We start from the raw sequence: 20,832 nt of genomic DNA on the forward strand, positions 1-20,832 counted from the left end.
CGGAAACACAGAGCGGCAAACCCACCATAAAGCAGTGTTTGGGCTGCTGTATGCCGAACAGAATCAAATTTTTCCGAACCGAGCCACAGGCCAGTGCCACCTTCATGAGGCTGCCACTGCACTTTATGAATCCCAGGCAGAGAGGTTCTGTGAGAGGGAGAAAGGAAGACAGTAGGACCATGTGTAAAGGTCTATAGGTCTCAATATCTTGAACATCCTTGCCAATAGACCAAGAGCTTGCTCTGTCAAGACAGTGTGGTAGCTGGTGTGCAACAGCCACCACACATTAAAAGAACACAAATACAGACATCTTCCATCCTTTAAAATGAAGTTCAGGAACATCAGGACCCAGCTGGCACCCCTGAGGGTCCTGATGTTCCAGGTCCTGAACCCCAACAGTGACAGACCAGAATGACCCAGGTTTTTCAATATTGACATTGCCGTCCTAAGCAAGACAGGCAGGGGGAAGGTGGTTACACCCTCTGCTGGAAAGGTAAACCAGAACAAGATCGTCACCTCCACAGGAGTCGCCATCAAAAACAAACCGATTGGTCTCAGAGAGTCCGTTTGTGGGATAAATGAACACCTCACGACTCTTCAGCTTGGCTTAGCCCAGAACCAGTGCACTACAATCCTCAGCACATAGCGCCAACATTGGAAGCTACAGATGAGTTTAAAGTTTATCTATTAGTGTCACAAGTAGGCTTACGTTAACATTACAATGAAATTACTGTGAAAATGCCCTAGTCACCACACACTGGCATCTGTTCAGGAACACTGAGGGAGAATTGAGCATGGCCAATGAGCTAACTTGCACATCTTTCAGACTGTGGGAGGAAACCGGAGAATTCAGTGGAAACACACACAGACAGAGGAAGAATGTGCAGACTCCGTACAGACAGACCGTGAAAGTCAGAACCTCAGACTAAGCTCATGATCTACAGAGCAATAGTGATACTCGCCCTCCGATATGGCTCAGAGACATGGACTATGTACAGCAGGCACCTCAAAGCCCTGAAGAATCATAAAATCCCTACAGTGCAAAAGGAGATCATTTGGCCCATTGAGCCTGCACCGACAACAATCCCACTCAGGCCCTAACCATGTGACCCCATGGATTTCCACTGCTAATCCCCCTGAAACGAATGGTCAACTTAGCACGGCCATTCAACCTAACCTGCACATCTCTGGAGTATCACCAACACTGCCTCTGCAAAATCCTGCAAATCCATTGGTAGAATAGGTGCGTCAACATCAGTGCTCTCGCTTATTAGGCCAACATCCCCAGCATCAAAGCATGAACGAAACTCAATCAGCTCCATTGGTCAGGCCACTCAGCCTCATGCCTGACACAAGACACCAAAACAAGTGCACTGAGAGCTTCAACACAGCAAACGAGCCTCAGGAGATCAGAGAAGATGCTTTTTCAAGAAGCCTTTTTCAAAGGCTTCTTGAAAATGTGCAACATCCCCACCAACACTTGAGAATTCTTGGCGCAAACCACCCAAAGTGGAGGAAAAGCATCCAAGAAGGGGACGAACACCTCGGGTTTCATCGCCAAGAGCAAGCTGAGGCCCGTGTCGACAGAGAAAGGAACACATGGCAGTACATGGCAACCCGAGCACCCCACCCACCCGCTCCTCCAACCATCATCTGCCCCACCTGTGACAGAGACTGCAAATTCCACCATGGTAGTTTGAAGACAAAAGTTATCAGTGGAAGTGGCCTTCTTTGTTGTAAGAATTTAATCACTTCAGTAATGTTCTTTAGGGAAAGAAACTGCTGTCCTAATCCGATCGATCCTATAGGTGACTCCAGTTCCACAACCATGTAGATGGCTCTTAACTGACCAGGCAAGCTTGGCTGATTGTGCCAAAGCCACCAGTGTAACTAAAGATGGGCAACAAATTTTGGCCTTGCTAGTGATGCCCACATCTACGAATAAATGTAAAATGATTTATGAACAGACAAAATTCGCAATTCATTATCCTGGCTTTTCAAAGCTCAGTGTTCATAAGAAAATAATAGCAAAGTGTAAGTAGATTGACAGGGTTAGCAGATGGCTGTTACAGATGTTAGCTAGCCGTTACTGGAGTTCCTCTGCTTTGGTAGCATTGGGAATAAGTTGGGAAATACAAGCAATATCAAGGGTGAGCTGGGATGCCAAAAATTGGGATTGATTTGACTGGATAATTCCTGGAGTCAGTTTGTAATTGGGGTTTAGAGAGGGGAAGTTGCCAAGCTCTGACAGCAGCATGGGAAAGGTTATCTGGAAGCATCAGGTAAAGTAACAGGATCTTTCTACTTGCAAGAAGGGCAGTGGTTCAGTTGGAGTGAGAAAGAAGGGGCTTAAGATTTGCATCCCCTCGGCTCTTAGTACCCACCCCTATCTTGGGGCACTGGAGGCAGAAGGAGCCACAGTAGCATTGTAAAGAGGGAGGGAGCCTGGGGAAATGTGGACATTCTGTTCATCAGTTCGGTTCCTGATTTTAAATTGTTCTAAGCTTTCACTATATTTGAAATACAAGAATCTGTAAGGATCCAGACAAGGCTGCACAATGCAAACATTATGGAGAGCAGGAATGAGCTGGCAGGATCCATTAAAGCGCTTAGCAAGTGAGAAGGATCCTTTCAGGGCCACTCCTGAATTTAAGCAAATTACTGCGGATGCTGGAATCTGGAATCTGAAACCAAAAGAGAAAATGCTGGAAAATCTCAGCGGGTCTGGCAGCATTTGTGAGGAGAGAAAAGAGCTGATGTTTCGAGTCCAGATGACCGTTTGTCAAAGCTAAAAGGCATAGAAAGGGGGAGATATTTATACTGCAGGGTGAGGGAATGAAAGATGAGTCATAGCTACAGAAACCAGGGGAAAAGGCTGCTAATGGCAGTCCATAGAGAGAATAAAAGGTGTGAATGGCTAAACGGCAGAGAAGCTGAAATCAGAGGGTAAGCTGTGACAGATGAAAATGTGGGAGGAGGGGGTGAATGGGTAGGAGAGAGGTACAATTTAGAAAAAGGGGGAAGAGGGGAAACAAAGGGGGAGGAAAGATAAGGAAAGGGGGGATAAAGTAGAGGGAAAGAGTGGGGGGCGGGGGGGGGGAGAGAGAAAGAAGAATGAAGAAAGACACTGGAACATTGCAGCAGGTCAAGGACAAACATGTGGGCATGGGAGCAGGATCGTGTGTTAAAATGGCAAGCGACGGGAAGGTTAGGGTCCTGATTGCGCACAGACCGAAGGTGCTCAGCAAAGCGATCACCCAGTCTACGCTTGGTCTCTCCGATATAGAGACCACCACATTGGGAGCAGCGAATGCAATAGACTCCACTCCTGGATTTAAACATTAAAAATTCAATTGAATAAATAAAGGTATCAAATATGTAGTAAACACTTGAAAAAAGAAACCCAAGTGCAAGATGGGTAGAGCTGTTAAGAATTGCACCACTTGCATCGCCAAGATGCAACTCAGGAGCTGGGAGGCTCAGAGCTGGAGTGAGACACGTGCAGAGAATTAATCAGAGACAAGAACAAGAAATGGGGATTCTATTGAATTTAAATGAAGATGATCAATGACAGAAATGTTTTCCATGACGTCTGCATTATTTGCAGGACTTTAAATTAGAAAAGCACTGTAGATCTCCTTTTGAAATATGGGCATGAAAGCCAAGTAAAGATACATTTTTAAAACATTTGTTTATATATCTGAGAAAGCTGCTTTGTACAAATGAGAGCAGAGGGGACAAGAGTCGACTGCAAAACTTAAATCTACGCATTCAGTCAATTCATTTAAATTTATTTGAAGCCTCAGTCCAGTTACTGAAGCAGACGAGTTTTATCCCCTCTCCCAAATGACAATCATACGTAGTTCATTCTGCTGACAACTTGAATTCCTAATAGAGCAAACCAAACCATTTCCAATGCTGCAGATTTAATAGCTCAATAGCACCATTAGCAAGCAACGACAGATAGCCTTTACAATAAGCTCAGATAGGTGCAGATGCTGAACTCGAGAAATTATTTTAAATTGATTTTGAATGATGTTTCTCATGCAAAACGTAATGCAGAGGCAAGATTTAGTGAGCGAATAACAAGAGTGAATAAAGTAATTGCCAGGATGCAAAGGGGCACAGAACAAACTTAGCAATAGGCAGTATCAAGAGCAAATTCAAGAACGGATAGAGCTCTTGTGGCTCGGTAGGTAATATCCCTTCTTCTGAACTAGAACCTCTGGGTTCAAGTGCTATTGCAGGACTTGTTTAGTCAGGGAAGGAGCATTTGTGACATGGCCAAACAGGTTGATAATAAGAACATAAGAAATAGGAGCAGGAATTGGCCATCTAACCCCTCGAGCCTGCCCCGCCATTCAACAAGATCATGGCTGATCTGAAGCGAATCAGTTCCACTTACCCGCCTGCTCCCCATTTCCCTTAATTCCCTTATCGATCAGAAATCTATCTACCCGTGATTTAAACATATTCAACGAGGTAGCCTCCACCACTTCAATGGGCAGAGAATTCCAGAGATTCACTACCCTCTGAGAGAAGAAGTTCCCCCTCAACTCTGTTCTGAACCAGCCCCCCCTTATTTTGAGGCTGTGCCCTCTAGTTCTGGTTTCACTTCTAAGTGGAAAGAATCTCTCCACCTCTACCCTATCCAGCCCCTTCATTATCTTATATGTCTCTATAAGATCACCCCTCAGCCTTCGAAAGTCCAAAGAGTACAGACCCAATCTGTTCAATCTCTCCTCATAAGTGAACACCCTCATCTCCGGTATCAACCTGATGAACCTTCTCTGCACTCCCTCCAAGGCCAATATATCCTTTCGCAAGTAAGGGGACCAAAACTGCACACAGTACTCCAGTTGCGGCCTCACCAGTGCCTTGTATAGTTGCAGCAAGACCTCCCTGCTTTTATATTCTATCCCCCTCGCGATAAAGGCCAACATTCCATTCGCCTTCTTGATCACCTGCTGCACCTGCAGACTGAGTTTTTGCGATTCGTGCACAAGGACCCCCAGGTCCCTCTGCACAGTAGCATGATGTAATTTTTCTCCATTTAAATAATATTCCAATTTACTATTATTTCTTCCAAAGTGGATAACCTCACATTTGCCAACGTTATATTCCATCTGCCAGATCCTCGCCCACTCACTCAGCCTATCCAAATCTTGCTGCAGACTTTCCGCGTCCTCCACGCAATTCGCTTTTCCACTCATCTTCGTGTCATCAGTAAACTTTGATACCCCACACTCAGTCCCCTCCTCCAGATCATCAATGTAAATGGTAAACAGTTGAGGCCCCAGCACCGATCCCTGCGGCACGCCACTGGTCACCAACTGCCAACCAGAAAAGCACCCATTTATTCCAACTCTCTGCTTCCTGTTAGATAGCCAATCCCCAATCCATGCCAACACCTTACCCCCAACTCCGTGTACCCCAATCTTCTGCAGCAACCTTTTGTTAATTCTTCCAACATGCCCATGACAGTTAAGAGCAGGAGAGACTCCTGGTCAGCCACGCTTGGTGCAGAATGGTTTCACGTCAAGCTATAACTATTGTCTCTAACAGAGAGAAATGCCAATGGCCCCTCATGTAGGTGATTAAGTACAGGCGGACGAGAGCAGATCCTGACCTAGAATGAGAAAAGGCAGAGGCAAAGACCAAGGAGAGAAGAGTAGAACATCCAAATGTTTAATGAAATGTTCCTGCTTTACGTTTTTTTACCTCGGAGCTTCACTACCCACACATTTTCTTGTGCGCACCAGAACATTCCGTAATGACTTATTAAATACTTCAACACTCCACATGCCTTGCCTAAATCTTTTGACAAGATTCCTCATGGGAGACTGATCAAGAAGGTAAGAGCGCATTGGATCCAAAATTAGCTCAGTAGCAGGAGGCAGAGGGTGATGGTTAAAGATTGTGTTTGTGGCTGGAAGCCTGTGTTCAGTGGTGTTCAGCGGGATCGATGCTGGGTCCCTTGTTGTTTGTCGTGTACATTAAAGATCTAGATATGAATGTAGGAGTATGATCAGTAAGTTGAAAATTGGTGGTGGGGTAAACAGCGAGGAGGAAAGCCTTAATTACAGCATGACATTGGCAGCCTGGTCAGATGGGCAGAACAGTGGAAAATGGAATTTAACTCTGAAAACTGAGAGGTGAAGCATTTTGGGGGAACCAAACAAGACAAGGGAATGCACAATGAATGGTAGGATGCTCGGAAGCACAGAGGACCAGAGGGAACTTAGATGCATATCCAAAGATACCTGAAGGCAGTAGGACAGGTAGATAAGGTGGTTAAAAAGGAATATGGGATACTTGCATTTATTAGCCGAAGCATAGAATGTAACAGCAGGAAGAATATAATGGATCTGTATAAATTGCTAGCTAGGCCACAGCTAGAATAGATTGTGCAGTTCTGGTCACCATACTATAGGAGGGATGTGATTGCACTAGAGAAGACACAGACGAGATTCTTCAGGATGTTGCCTGGGCTGGCGCATTTCAGCTATGATGAGAGACTGATTAGGCTGGAACTGTTTTCCTTAGAGCAGAGAGGAGGAGGGGGGGGGGGGGGGGGGGAGAAGAAGAAGGGGGAGATTACCGAGTTGTACAAAACAATGAGAAACAGAATGTACACAAGAAGAAACCTTTCCCTTAGTAGTTGGATAATAGCCAGAGGGCATAGATTTAAGGTCAGAGGCAGGAGATTTAGAATGGATTGGAGGAAAATTGGGGTAGAAGATTGCTGCAGAAGATTGGGGTACACGGAGTTAGGGGTAAGGTGTTGGCGTGGATTGGGGATTGGCTATCTAACAGGAAGCAGAGAGTTGGGATAAATGGGTGCTTTTCTGGTTGGCAGTTGGTGACCAGTGGCGTGCCGCAGGGATCGGTGCTGGGGCCTCAATTGTTTACCATTTACATAGATGATCTGGAGGAGGGGACTGAATCTAGGGTATTCAAGTTTGCTGATGACACGAAGGTGAGTGGGAAAGCGAATTGCGTGGAGGACGCGGAAAGTCTGCAGAGAGATTTGGATAGGCTGAGCGAGTGGGCGAGGATCTGGCAGATGGAATATAACATTAGCAAATGTGAGGTTATCCACTTTGGAAGAAATAATAGTAAATTGGAATATTATTTAAATGGAGAAAAATTACATCGTGCGACTGTGCAGAGGGACCTGGGGGTCCTTGTGCACGAATCGCAAAAACTCAGTCTGCAGGTGCAGCAGGTGATCAAGAAGGCGAATGGAATGTTGGCCTTTATCGCGAGGGGGATAGAATATAAAAGCAGGGCGGTCTTGCTGCAACTATACAAGGCACTGGTGAGGCCGCAACTGAAGTACTGTGTGCAGTTTTGTTCCCCTTATTTGCGAAAGGATATTTTGGCCTTGGAGGGAGTGCAGAGAAGGTTCACCAGGTTGATACCGGAGATGAGGGGTGTAGCTTATGAGGAGAGATTGAACAGATTGGGTCTGTACTCGTTGGAGTTTAGAAGGATGAGGGGTGATCTTATAGAGACATGTAAGATAATGAAGGGGCTGGATAGGGTAGAGGTGGAGAGATTCTTTCCACTTAGAAGGGAAACCAGAACTAGAGGGCACAGCCTCAAAATAAGGGGGGGCCGGTTCAGAACAGAGTTGAGGGGGAACTTCTTCTCTCAGAGGGTAGTGAATCTCTGGAATTCTCTGCCCATTGAAGTGGTGGAGGCTTCCTCGTTGAATATGTTTAAATCACGGGTAGATAGTTTTCTGATCGATAAGGGAATTAGGGGATATGGGGAGCAGGCGGGTAAGTGGAACTGATTCGCTTCAGATCAGCCATGATCTTGTTGAATGGCGGGGCAGGCTCAAAGGGCCAGATGGCCTACTCCTGCTCCTATTTCTTATGTTCTTAAAATCCTTTTCACTCAAAGGGTGGTGGGAATCTGGAACTGTCTGCCAGAAAGGGTGGGAGAGGCAGGACACTCACAACATTTAAGAAATCTTTAGATGAGCACTTGAAATGCCATAGCATACATGAGCAGCATTGTGGCACAGTGGTTAGCATTGGAGTGTGGGGTTTTCACATTCTCCCCGTGTTTCCTCCGGGAGCCTCCCACTGTCCAAAGGTGTGCAAATTGGTTGAATTGGTCCTGCTAAATTGATCCTTAGTGTCCCAAGTGTAGGTTAGGGGATTAGTGGGGTAAGCAAATGGGATTGGGGTGATCCTGAGTAAGATGCTTTGCCGGAGGGTCAGTGCAGACTCAATGGGCAGAATAACCTCCTTCTGCACCGCAGGGATTTTATGATACATGGCTATGGACCAAATGCCGGAAAATGGGATTAGAACAGATAGGTGTTTGATGGTCAGCAGACACGATGGACCAAAGGACCTCTTTCTGTGCTGTAAAGCTCCATGTACATCCACAAAACAGAATTTGCACAACATTACTGTGTGAGTCTTTGAGTTCTACAATTTCAATATAGTTGTTCCCAAAATAAAGAGCATCAAGAATCATGAATTCCTTCATCCCTGAGAAGCTTCATGCTTTGGGAAGACACTGAGTTAAAAGTGCCACTTGTCAAGAATGTTTATCCCACTCTTTGGTTGCAGGCTGAGATGATAGCAGTTGCTAGCCTGCCGCACCTGCCCCATCCTCACATGTCCGGATTAGGCCTCGGAGCTGCCACTGGAGACTAGCCCGGGGAAGTCAGACACTGCTTCCCACTCGTCCCCAGCTGAAGCTGCCGGGCGGAGGCCCCCTCACCTGTGAACGAGTCCGGGTAAATGGATTCCAGCGCCTCCAGCTCGTTGCGCTGCTCCTCGATGTAATCGGTCATGTTGAGCGGCTGAAAAACTCCATGGAGAGAAACCCGGGGCACCGAGCGAGAGCCGGTTTCGCACATGCGCAATAGGCCTCGCGCACGCGCAGTACTCCGCTCATCCAGTTTGCGCAGGCGTAGCAGGCCGGAGCTGTTGTCGGGCCGCAAAACTGACTGCATCAAAGATGGCGTGGATCATGGCAGGGTCCTCCCAGCCGTGCAGTAAAGGAACTCGGAGGACTGAAAGGGAAGGGAGGGCATCTCTTGACAGGACAGCGGTTCGTTGTTATGCCAACGCCGAGCATGCGCAGTTGGTCTGTTTCACTGTTAGGTCTTTGAGCAATGCCATAGGCCAGTGGTTCCCAAAGGGTGTGGCCGAGAGAGGATGGCAAGTGTGGCGGGAAGGTTCAAGGACAATCAAAGAAACATTTAAACATGGATAGATATTTTTCCAAAGTGAGAGAAAGAGCATCAAGTGATGCTGAGGACGATCCGAGTCCACGTTGTGATCCAGAATCGCCGTTCGGACAGAGTGCTGAAGAAGAGTTGTTTAATTCTACACCAGTAGCAGGCCCAAGGAAACCTCCAAAAAAGAAAGTTTTGTGGACAATAGATGGATAGCTATCTGAGTCTCGGTTTCACGTGGACTGGAGATGAAAATGTACCTCAGCCTATGTGTTTGATCTGTGGTGAAAAGCTTTCCTATTCCAATATGGTCCCAAGCAAGATGAAAAGACACCTGTTGTCAAAACATGGAAATCTGGCAAACAAGGATGTTCAATATTTTGAAAGGCTTTTGGAACAGCAGAAATGCCAACGATCATATTTCGAAAAACGAATGACAGTCTCAGATAAGATGCAGATTGTATCTTACCAAGTGGCTGAATTGATTGCTCAACAGACAAAACCACATACAATAGCTGAAAGATTGATTCAGCCTGCCTGCAGCTTGATTGTGAAAACTTTGGTGATAATGCTGAGCGAGAAGTTATGGAAATTCCTTCGTCTGATAATACAATTCGCAGAAGAATAGTTGATATGTCGGCTAATATTGAGAAGCGTGTTTCCGAAAGTATGAAGAATTCTAAATTTGCCATTCAAGTTGATGAATCAACCGACATTAGTGGAAAAGCACAGATGCTTGCCTATATCAGATTCATTCACAATGACGAAATAATCACACAGTTTCTATCTTGCAAGGAACTTGAAAAACATACCAGAGTATAAGATATTTTCCAAACCTTGTCTGAGTATTTGGAAAAAGTTGAGATTTCATGGGATTCTTGTATTGGAATTTGTACGGATGGAGCGCCATGTATGATAGGGAATGTGAGAGGCTTGGCGGCACACATCAAACAGAAAAATCCAGATGTAATATCAACTCACTGTATTTTACACAGAGAGGCATTAATCACCAAGACCCTTGTAGCTGATTTGAAGTTGGTTCTAGATCAGACTGTGCGCATTGTGAACTTCATCAAAGCAAAACCACTAAAGGCGCGGTTATTTGCTCAACTCTGTAAAGACATGGAATCAAAACATCAATGCCTAATTCGGAGGTTCGCTGGATGTCCCACGGAAAAGTTTTAAATCGGGTGTTGGAACTGAAGAACGAATTAAGAGAATTTTTGGAATAAGAAGGGAACCCATTGTACCACCAACTGGATGACAATGACTGGTGTGCAAAGCTGGCATATTTGGCCGATATCTTTTCCCGGTTGAATGTGCTCAATGCCAGTATGCAAGGCCGCGATGACAATATCCTCACAACTACATTCAAAAAAAAGCTTCAGCTCTGGCTCGGAAGAGCGATGCAACATAACCTCAAAATGTTCCCACTGGTAAAAAGTTTTAAAAGGAGCAATGAATTGTACGGCCTCATACAGGAACATCTTGCAACACTGGTAGAAAAGATTGATCATTACTTCCCATCGTTGTCCACAGAAAAATTCGACTGGGTTCGAGACCCCTTTGCGGATTCCAGCTGTTCAGGTCTGACATTGGATGAGGAGGAGGAAATGGCCTGCATTTCGAGTGATCGCACCTTGAAAATGAAACACGGGAGTATGCCACTGGACTCTTTTTGGACACACAACCAGAAACAGTATCCACGCATCTCTTCAAGGGCATTAGCTATTCTTCTACAGTTCTCCACGACATATTGTTGTGAACAGGGATTTTCAGCTCTGACAAATATCAAAGACCAGAAAAGAGAAAGGCTTCTTTGTGTTGATGAGGAGATGAGAGTTTGTTTGTCTCAAATTAGACCTAATATAAATGAGATTACCCGACAAAAACAAGCTCACACCTCTCATTGAGTTTGTATACTTACTTAAGGTTACATATGTAAGAGGCTCGTCTATAAGTATATTTTGGGAATGAATCATGTTTTTATGTAGCTGCATTGTTTTATACTTTCTAGATGTCCCATGATCATATTATAAAGTAGTTGTGTTCTATGTTATGAATCAAGCACTGTTAGGAGTTGTTTTTTTTTGTTTTTGAATGTATTTCTTATCAATAAAATATTCGGTGTGGCGCGAGCAAATTTTTATTCCAAAAGTGCAGCCCAGTGAAAAAAGTTTGGGAACCACTGCCATAGGCGATCATCATCACAGCTGAGCAGATGCAGAATTGTCTCAGCGGTGACAGAGGGCGCAAAGCTTTGAAATCCTCTACACGGAGAAAATGCCCCAACTTAACGATATGAGTATGCTATGTACCAAAACAGAAAATTTTGACACAGACAAACCGCATTAAAGTTTATTTATTACTGTTACAAGTAGGTTTATATTAACACTGCAATGAAATTACTGTGAAAATCCGAGTCGCCACATTCCGGCGCCTGTTCGGGTACACTGAGGGAGAATTTAGCATAGCCAATGCACCTCTAACCAGCACAACTTTCTAACTGTGGGAGGAAACTCACAAAGACACAGGGAGAACGTACAGACTCCGCACACACAGTGACCCAAGCCGGGAATCAAACCCGGGTCCCTGGTGCTGTGAGGCAGCAGTGCTAACCGCTGTGCTGCCACATAAGATGAAGTAGAAAATCCAGATCCATTTGTGGATTATTCTGCAGATTCATGTCTGCAGTAGTGGCTAATAGACCAAAGTAACAATTGGCATTCTGAGAAGGTCTCATTTGACAAGATGCTAAAAAAATTTATTACAACAAATGAGTCTTATCGCACATAAAACACTGCATGGACCATCCTTATAAAACAGCAACCCCTAAATGGCTAGGTTGGGGTGGGCTTGATGTGAGATTTTCATCTCTGCAAGGCATTACACTGGCATCCTCCTGGACCATCAACTCACTTGGGGTTTATTGAAGAAATGAAAACAGAAAAGGCTGGAAAAAAACATCTGAGGATCTGGCAGCATCTGTGGAGAGAGATACAGAGTATCTCAGTAACCAGACCTGGGAGGTTAAACACATCAGAAAAGGTTTAACAGGCTGAGATCATTTCCCTAGAAAAGAGGTTTGGGAGCAGTGACCTGACAAAGGTCTGAGGGTAAATGTGGAAACAATGTTTTTTACTTAAGTGGGGAACAAAACTAAGCTAACACTAAGTATAAGATTGTTCTTACACAATAGGGAATTCAGGAGAAAGTTCTTTACCCAAAGAGCAGCGACACTATAGAACTCACTGCCACAAGGAGTTGTTGAGTCAAATAGCAGCATTACATTTAAGTGGAAACTAGATAAGCACAAAAGAGTGACAGGAACGGAAAGATATGTTGATATTGTTAGATGAAGTGCAAAGAGACTTAGAATGGACCCGTTGGGTTGACTGGCCTGTTTCTGTGCTCCTCATTTGGTAATACAGATGGATGCACCTTTAATTGGCCCCTCAGTGCTGTGATCCATTCCTCCCACAAGCTAAAGCAGCCCTCTCCAGCAATGTTTTTCTCTTAGTTTCACTTTCAGCTGCACCATTGCTTGAGGTTCCAAGATGTCAGTCTTCAGGTTTTCATTCCAGCCAGCTTCGACCCTGTGTGAACATGGAAGTTCCTCACATCATTCTGGAGGAGCATAACGTTCAGATTTCCCTCCCTTCGATTACTCTCTGTCCTTCCCCTGTAACCCTTGATCCCATTGTAATTGTGGTTGATATCCTTGTGTTACCCCCCCTGAGTAATTTGAGGTGATGTATCTATGCCCCATGTAGACCTTACCTTGCTCCACCTTAAGGCTTCCTGCACTGTCACGTGTAGTGATGCCCCCCCTCTAGGGGACCATCGAATGCCCACCTTATACTACCTGTTCTCTATTTACAGGCTGCAGATGCCGCCCCTGACTGTGACAACCATCTATGGCTGAGCACTATGCCAGAAACCCCCACCCCAGGTTGCTGTGCATGAGGTGATGACCACACCCTGCACACACTATGCTGGGCATGACTGACATGCCTTCCCTCTCCTGGACTGGGCCAAGGAAGTCTGTGGAATTCATTGCCACAGAGGGCTGTGGAGGCGGAGACGTTGAGCGTCTTCAAGACAGAAATTGATAAATTCTTGATTTCTCGAGGAATTAAGGGCTATGGGGAGAGAGCGGGTAAATGGAGTTGAAATCAACCATGATTGAATGGTGGAGTGGACTCGATGGGCCGAATGGCCTTACTTCCGCTCCTATGTCTTATGGTCTTAAGGACTGTCTTTGGAAGCTAAGTTCTTGGTGTCCTGGTCATCGTTGCTTGCTGGATCAGCACCACCAAAAGTAATTATTCCTATTGCTGTTTATGCCGCATTTTCCTACACTGTTGCTCCTTTGGGCCCAACACAGGAAAGGAAAAACACACCTAGAGTGTCCCTTCAGTCTTCTGATTGTCTTTGTGCTGGGCTGTCAACTGGCAGAAGAACAATGGCAGTTTTCCCCACTTGGGAATTACGGTCCTGCCGAATTTGGGTGGCCAATTTAGGAGCTTATCCAGAGGTGCCCATTAAAATCAGAAATGGTGCAATTTGGGCAGACCTCTGACAGGTTAAGTAATCCGGAGCAATTTTAACTGCCCACTCATCCAGTCTCTGCCTTGTGGGGTAGGGTTAAAATATATCCCAGGGAATTGTAACTGTGATATGGAGATGACGACGTTAGAGTAAGAAGTCTTACAACACCAGGTTAAAGTCCAACAGCTTTATTTGGAATCACGAGCTTTCGGAGCGTTGCTCATTCATCAGGCTACTGATTCCAAATAAAGCTGTTGGACTTTAACCTGATGTTGTGAGATTTCTAATTGTAACTGTCTAAAGGCATTGTGCCTGTAGGTGAACATCATATTGTGGGAACCATTTAACAAATATGAATTAATGTTACAGATTTCAGTACTCTTTCCCAGTTAACCCCATTATTTACAATAACCGTTAACATACAAAATAGGAGCAGGAGTAGGCTGTTCGGCCCTTCGAGTTCTTGGAGATCATGGCTAACCAATTCATCACAGAAATTATCCAACAAGTTTAAATTCCATAAAAATGGCAAGAAATGAAAATTGTTGGGGTCCTGAAGTTATTTTTTCCTTTGACTGGGTTGGAGCCGGGATATGGAAGCTTCAGTACATTTGAGGAAAAGCCAGATAAGTATGAAGGAGGAAGACATTGATGAATATATTAGTAGTGTGCAAGATGGATAAATAGAGTGGTAAGAGTCTTGTGTGAACCATAAACACCAAATGGCCTCTTTATTGTGCTATAAATTTTATGTAAATGTCACTTCACAAAATAATTGGAACCTTATGTGGTTCATTGTGATTTGAAGTTCCTGACTTTCTGAGTAATGGAGAGAAACGATCCAAGAACAAACAAGACAAGGGAAAGAGAGAGTGAAACAGGCAAGAAGAGCCTGAAGGCCGAAAACTGCAAGAAGAGAAGTCACTCTGTGCTCCCCATCAATTCATAATACTGGAAATACGTAGCCCACTTTAGACTGTAAACTATTGCCTCAGTTTATTACTAAGGTCACGGGAGTGTGTGAGCGCTCTAAGGTGCTAGATTAAGGCTCCAGTCTCTTCAGAGGCATGGGTTCAAAACCCACTACTGTCACACAACCTTTACAGCCCCAGTGGCCTAATGGATAAGGCACTGGCTTTCCTAAGCCAGGGATTGTGGGTTTGAATTCCATCTGGGATGTTGCTAATTTTTAGGGCGGCACGGTAACACAGTGGTTAGCGCTGCTGCCTCACAGGGACCCAGGTTCGATTCCCGGTTTAGGTCACCGTCTGTGTGGCGTATGCACGGTCTCCCCATGTCTGCATGGGTTTCCTCCGGGTGCTCCGGTTTCCCCCCCACAGTCCAAAGACGTGCTGGTTAGGTGCATTGGCCGTGCAAAATTCTCCCTCTGTGTACCCGAACAGGCGCCAGAGTGTGGCCTCTGGGGGATTTTCACAGACACTTCATTGCAGTGTTAATGTAAGCCTACTTGTGACACTAATAAATAAACTTTTTATTTTAAAGTTTATCTGAGAACTTCAAAAACATGATTCTGACTTTATCTCATTGAAGTAGTCTCATGGCTGAACTTTTTATGAGTCTGTTTCCTTAAGAATTAGGGGTTCAGAAACACCCAAAACCAACAAATGGTGCCCTAGATGAGACTGGCTAGGCTGTGTACACTTTTGGGGGAAATGTCTGAGCCTAGTTCAGTCAGCATGAATTTTGGAAGGGAAAGACTTTGTGCAGTGTCAACCTTTGTACACCAACCAGTAATCAAAAGCACTTACACAAGAGTAACATAAAGGGCAGAATTCTCCCACTTTAAAGCTAAGTGGAGTGACGGGGGCAGGAACATGGAGCATTTTCCACTGCAGAAGCCAGCAGAAAACATGCCAAATCTTGCACATAGGTGTTTCACGCCGTATTCAGTGGTGGGGCAGGCATGATGGCGCGTAGTCTGCCATCATGTCCAGGTACCATATTGAAAAGGTGTCCAAAATCACTAACCCGCTATTGAAGAAAGGAAGTGGACTTCTTGAAAATGAAGCCAAACTCGGTGAGACCAGAAGATGGTCCTCCTGAGAATGAAGATGGATTTCCTTGAACATTCTGAGGCTGGATGATGGATCCAAACCAGGACATCTAATCAGAAAGGTCCATGTGCAGATGGTCCCCCGACCCACTGCTGTGTTGTTCCAGGGTTGCGGGCAGCCTCCATCCCAAGCTCCAAAGGCAGTCCCAGCTTAGATAAGTCTCAACATCTGCACACATCTTGTTTCGAACATGCTTCACATTTGCCTGTTTGCTGGCATCTTTTCCTGCCATAATCGTCAAAAATATGGTATGGAGGGCTGGTCGGTCAGGTCTTCTATTGCATCACATTATGGGATGCAAGTGAGGTTCACGCTGGACTCTGACAGGTTTGCCAACCCATCAAAGTGGGCACCAGTAGAAGATCCCGCTGTAAATTTGCGCCAGCATAAAACCAATTTCTGGTCATCTCACCATATTCTCCCACCGTGTCTACCATCAAACCCAGTGGCATGGGCTCTGGAGAATTCCACTCAAAGAATAGATAAAGAATGGCTAAAGTTGTGCCATTCGAAATGTTAAATGCTCCTTTGAGCAGAACCTGGAGTTTATCCAAGGTAGGGTAAGTTGAGAGTTAAAAAGTGAAGAATGAGAGACCTCTTGCTTTTGGTTTTCACTTTTTGCCCTCAAAGAGATGATGTGATTTTGAATTGGAAAGACCTGAAAGTAGAATGATGGAACCCCGCTGGTTTGTGATTTGGAGCTATGCAAAAAGCGTATAACCCTTTTGTTGTTGCAGCAGCATGTCTCCAACCTGAACACTAGCTCAAATCTGTAGATCCGCTGGTTTGTGATTTGGAGCTATGCAAAAAGCGTATAACCCTTTTGTTGTTGCAGCAGCATGTCTCCAACCTGAACACTAGCTCAAATCTGTAGATCAAAAAGCTATAAACCAGTTGAAACATTAGAAGGAGGAATGGTTAAAAAATGCAAATCTATTGTGACCAAAACAAGCCATTGAGAGGACAGTTCAAAAAGCGAAAAAAATTCTCAGACGTTGAAATCATCACTTAGGCTGATAGTAAATGCTTTCTCTGTCGAGAAAATGCTTTGAAGATTGTGCAGAAAGGAAATAGGATCAGAAGAAAATAAATAAGTTAAAAAGCCCATATCAATAGTTAAAACTGCTATGAGACAGGAAGGGATTTTAAGGGATTTTGTTTTCATTGTTTGTGTGTGAATGCTGGAAGCTGCATATGTCTCTTCACTTATGAGTATATTTGTGCTCTTTTCTACAGAGTAAAAAGTTATTAACCCCTTATTGTCTGATCTTTATTATTGCAATCATAAGTTTGTTACTTGTTCTTTCTATACACATATATTTTTTGTGGCAAACTTGAGTCATAGTTCGGTAGTGAACTAGGTGAAGCTGTGTGTTCCTTGGGCTTGTTATAGATTTTTTACACTTTAAATTCATAACCCATTACAGGAATCAATCTTTCAAAATTGCATGAAAGTATAATATGAATGTTATTGTTGAGTCTGCTGACTATACTCCTTATGCACCTATGACTGCATGGCCAAATTCCCCTCCACTGTACTGGGTCAGATCTCAAACAATGATGAGACGGAGTACAGGAAAGAGATAGAGAATCCGGTGAACTGGTGCAATGACAATAATCTCTCCCTCAATGTCAGCAAAATGAAGTTGTCGTGGGAAATGTACCACTGAGTCAGGCTTGAAGGTTTCAAGAATACAGTTTTATTTTAACAAAGCTTCGTGGAGAAAAGGCACTAACAAGCAGCAAACCTTCTCTCAATGAGACAATAGGAGCAGTCCATCTTTATACCCTTTACACAATAGATGGACCGGACATCTAGCCATTATCACATCGTTGTAATCAAGTAGGTGATCGATTGTTAACACATCGTTATAGACAAATACAGACAGATACAGACATAAGCATGTTAACATTGCATTGTTCTATGAATGGATACATTTCCTTCGTCAGTGACCATCAATGGTTTTAGTTTCGGTCTATTCATATAGTAATTTACAGTAATTGGTTTTCCTGCAGTTATGTATTCCCGATCCCACCTGTAGCTAATCTCGTTATCCAACCCTATTGTCCTTATCCTAAAGAGTGCCTCAAGCCCTGGCTGGCTTCCTGCAGGATTTGATTCCTGCATGTTTAACTTTGAATAGCTGTCTGTCCTTTATGTTTTAATCTCAGGTGGCTGGCTGTACTGAAAGTCAGTGCCTGTTTAATGTCTCTTTCCCAGGTGACTGTTTATGTGCCAGGCAGCCATTTTATGTGTACCCATCTGTATATTTTTCCAACTTCAAAGTTGATAGTCATCGACTTCAGAAAGCGTAATGGAGGACATGCCCCTGTCTATATCAATGGGGATGAAGTGAAAACGGTCAAGAGCTTCAAGTTTCTAGATGTTCAGCTCACCAACGACCTGTCCTGGGCCCTCCATACTATCACTATAGTTAAGAAAGCCCGCCAACGCCTCTACTTTCTCAGGACGCTAAGGAAACTTGGCACGTCCGCTACGACTCTCACCAATCTTTACAGATGAAAGCATTCTTTCTGGTTAGAAAGCATTCTTTCTGGTTGTATCACAGTTTGGTATGGCTCCTGTTCTGTCCAAAACCGCAAGAAACTACAAAGGGTCGTGAACAAAGCCCAGTTCACCAGCTTCCCATCCATTGACTCTATCTACACTTTCCGCTGTCTCGAAAAAGCAGCCAGCATAATCAAGGACCCTACACGTCCTGGACGTACTCTCTTCCACCTCCATCCATTGGGAAAAAGATACAAAAGCCTGAGGCCACATACCAACTGACTCAAGAACAGCTTCTTCCCTGCTGCCATCACACTTTTGAATGGACCGACCTCATATTAAGTTGATCTTTCTCTACACCCTAGCTGTGACTGTAACACCACATTCTGCACCCTCTCCTTTCCTTCTCTGTGTACGGTATGCTTTGTCTGTACAGCATGCAAGAAACAATACTTTTCATTGTATACTAATACATGTGACAATAATAAAACAAATCAAAAATTTGTTTCAATGTAAGATTATGTGGCCAGAATTGTAAAAACATAAAAATTGCATTTTTAATTCAGATTGCTGGTTTATGTGTTATTCTAGTCTGAAATTTATTTTTGCAACTGTGGAAAAGAAACAGTGTTTTTTGTAAGAGATAACTTTGGCTTTGAAAATGCCTGGCAGAAATCTCATTTGAACTATTTGAAACATGTTGCTTTAATTTGACCAGAGCTTAGAAAAACTGCTATTGATATTCAAGGCAAGTCTTAAAGACCATTGTCATGTGAGCTTATGTAACAAACATCCAAATTAGAAAATTAGTTTAAGTGAGGAAAAGAATAAATTAAAGCAATATCAAAAGATTCTGCACCCCTTTTCTTCAGTTAATGTTTGCAAGGTCACAGCGACTTCTCTTTAAAAAGCTCGTATAATTCTTTAGCTCTAAAATTAAGTGTTTTATTTAACTGTAAAAGCTAGCTTTCCTTTGGTTTTATTTTTCTATCTATGCTTCTGTTATTGTCATCTGAAAAGGTGCCTAAAGAGCAGAAGAATTATATAATTTTTCTTTTCTCCTTAGAGTAAGTACTATTTTGTGTTTAGTGAATAAATGTGAATTAAATTGGGCGTATTGAGGTTACTTGACCTGTTTTGGAAACTAGAATTGCATTAGTGGTCACAGCAACATTCTAGTTATGTCAAGGTGTGCGAGAGTATTTAATTCTGGATAATAAAGTTCACATATTTGAAGCTTGTTGATTGTTAATTTTAAATTATCTATGAAATGGACATACATATAAACAAACAGATCAGAAGCAGGAGTAGGCAATTTGGCCCCTCAAGCTTGCTCTGCCATTCAGTAAGATCATGGCTGATCCACTTCCTTAACTCCACATTCCTGCCTCCCCAATAACTTTTCACCTCCTGCTTTTCAAGAGTCTACCACTGCCTTAAAAATATTCGGAGCCTGGTTTTCTGGTCCCACCCGACGAATGCACAGAAGCCGTTATGGCCAGAAACTCTCACAAAATGGACATAGCAGACCTTCTCTGCCCCTAACTGTGATGTCATCAGGTTCACACCGAGTGAGAGGATGAATATGATTACCATGCATTTAAATACATTTACATATTCAAAATCGCCCTAATGCCGTATCTTTCGAGAATGTCAAATGTTCCCACCCGCCGGCATTACGTCACGCCAGCTGGAATCACTACTGGCCAACAAGAACAGAGACCAGACGTGATGACCATGTCAGGGCTTTGAGAGCAGTGTAGCTCTCTGGTGGTCAGGGACATGACTGACACCCTGGCAATGCCAATCTCGCAGTGCCAAACTGGCAGTCAGACTTGCCGGTGTCTTTAGGCCCTGCCCCTCTCAATGATGTTGCAAAACATGCCCCCCTGCAAAAGAAATGAGAAAGTGTTGGAAGATCGTGATCAGGATCCCACCCAAACCAATGGAAATTGCACCCGGTTTCCCGCCCAAGATGATATTGCCATTTCTTTTGGAAAATTCCGCCCCCTGCTTCCGCCACCTTTTGAGGCAGAGGACTCCAAAGACTCATGACCCTCCAAGAAACAAAATGTATTATCATCACTGTGTTTATTGGGCGATCCCCTTATTTTTAAACATTTACCACGAGTTCCAGAATTTACCCCCACAAGAGGAAACATTCTTTCCACATCCACCCTGTCAAGGCCCCTCAGGATCTTATATGTTTCAATCAAGTTGTCTCTTACTCTTCTAAACTCCACTGTATACAAGCCTATCCTGTCCAAGCTTTCCTCATGAGACACCCTCCAACACCATGTCTGAGTGTAATAAACCTTCTCTTCACCCTTTGTTAAATAAGGAGACAAATACTGCACACAGTACTCCAGAGGTAGTCTCACCAACGCCCTGTGTAACTGACGCATCTTGCCAACTAGAAAATAATCCATTTATGCCTACTCTCTGTTTCCTGTTAGCTAATCAAGCTTCCATCCATGCCAATTCGTTATCCC

General features: G+C 44.0%; 1 protein-coding gene across 3 annotated transcripts in view; it reads right to left on the reverse strand.

Annotated features, from left to right (window-relative positions):
* Positions 1–20,832, reverse strand: part of rwdd1 (RWD domain containing 1) — a 71,469-nt gene that overhangs the window by 16,039 nt on the left and 34,598 nt on the right. The window contains exons 1-2 of one of the 3 annotated variants that reach the window (XM_078212678.1): positions 8,746–8,981; positions 26–147 (exon numbers count right to left, since the gene is read on the reverse strand). Coding sequence is in view for 2 of the 3 variants with exons in the window: in XM_078212676.1 (XP_078068802.1) it covers positions 8,746–8,980 (235 nt within the window). In the remaining variant the exon portion in view is untranslated. Of the gene's footprint in view, positions 1–25; positions 148–8,745; positions 11,336–20,832 lie in introns of those variants that run through there. The other 2 variants (XM_078212677.1, XM_078212676.1) reach the window with 2 other exon arrangements.

The sequence above is a fragment of the Mustelus asterias genome, chromosome 5, assembly GCF_964213995.1.
Source record: "Mustelus asterias chromosome 5, sMusAst1.hap1.1, whole genome shotgun sequence".
Taxonomy (NCBI): domain Eukaryota; kingdom Metazoa; phylum Chordata; class Chondrichthyes; order Carcharhiniformes; family Triakidae; genus Mustelus; species Mustelus asterias.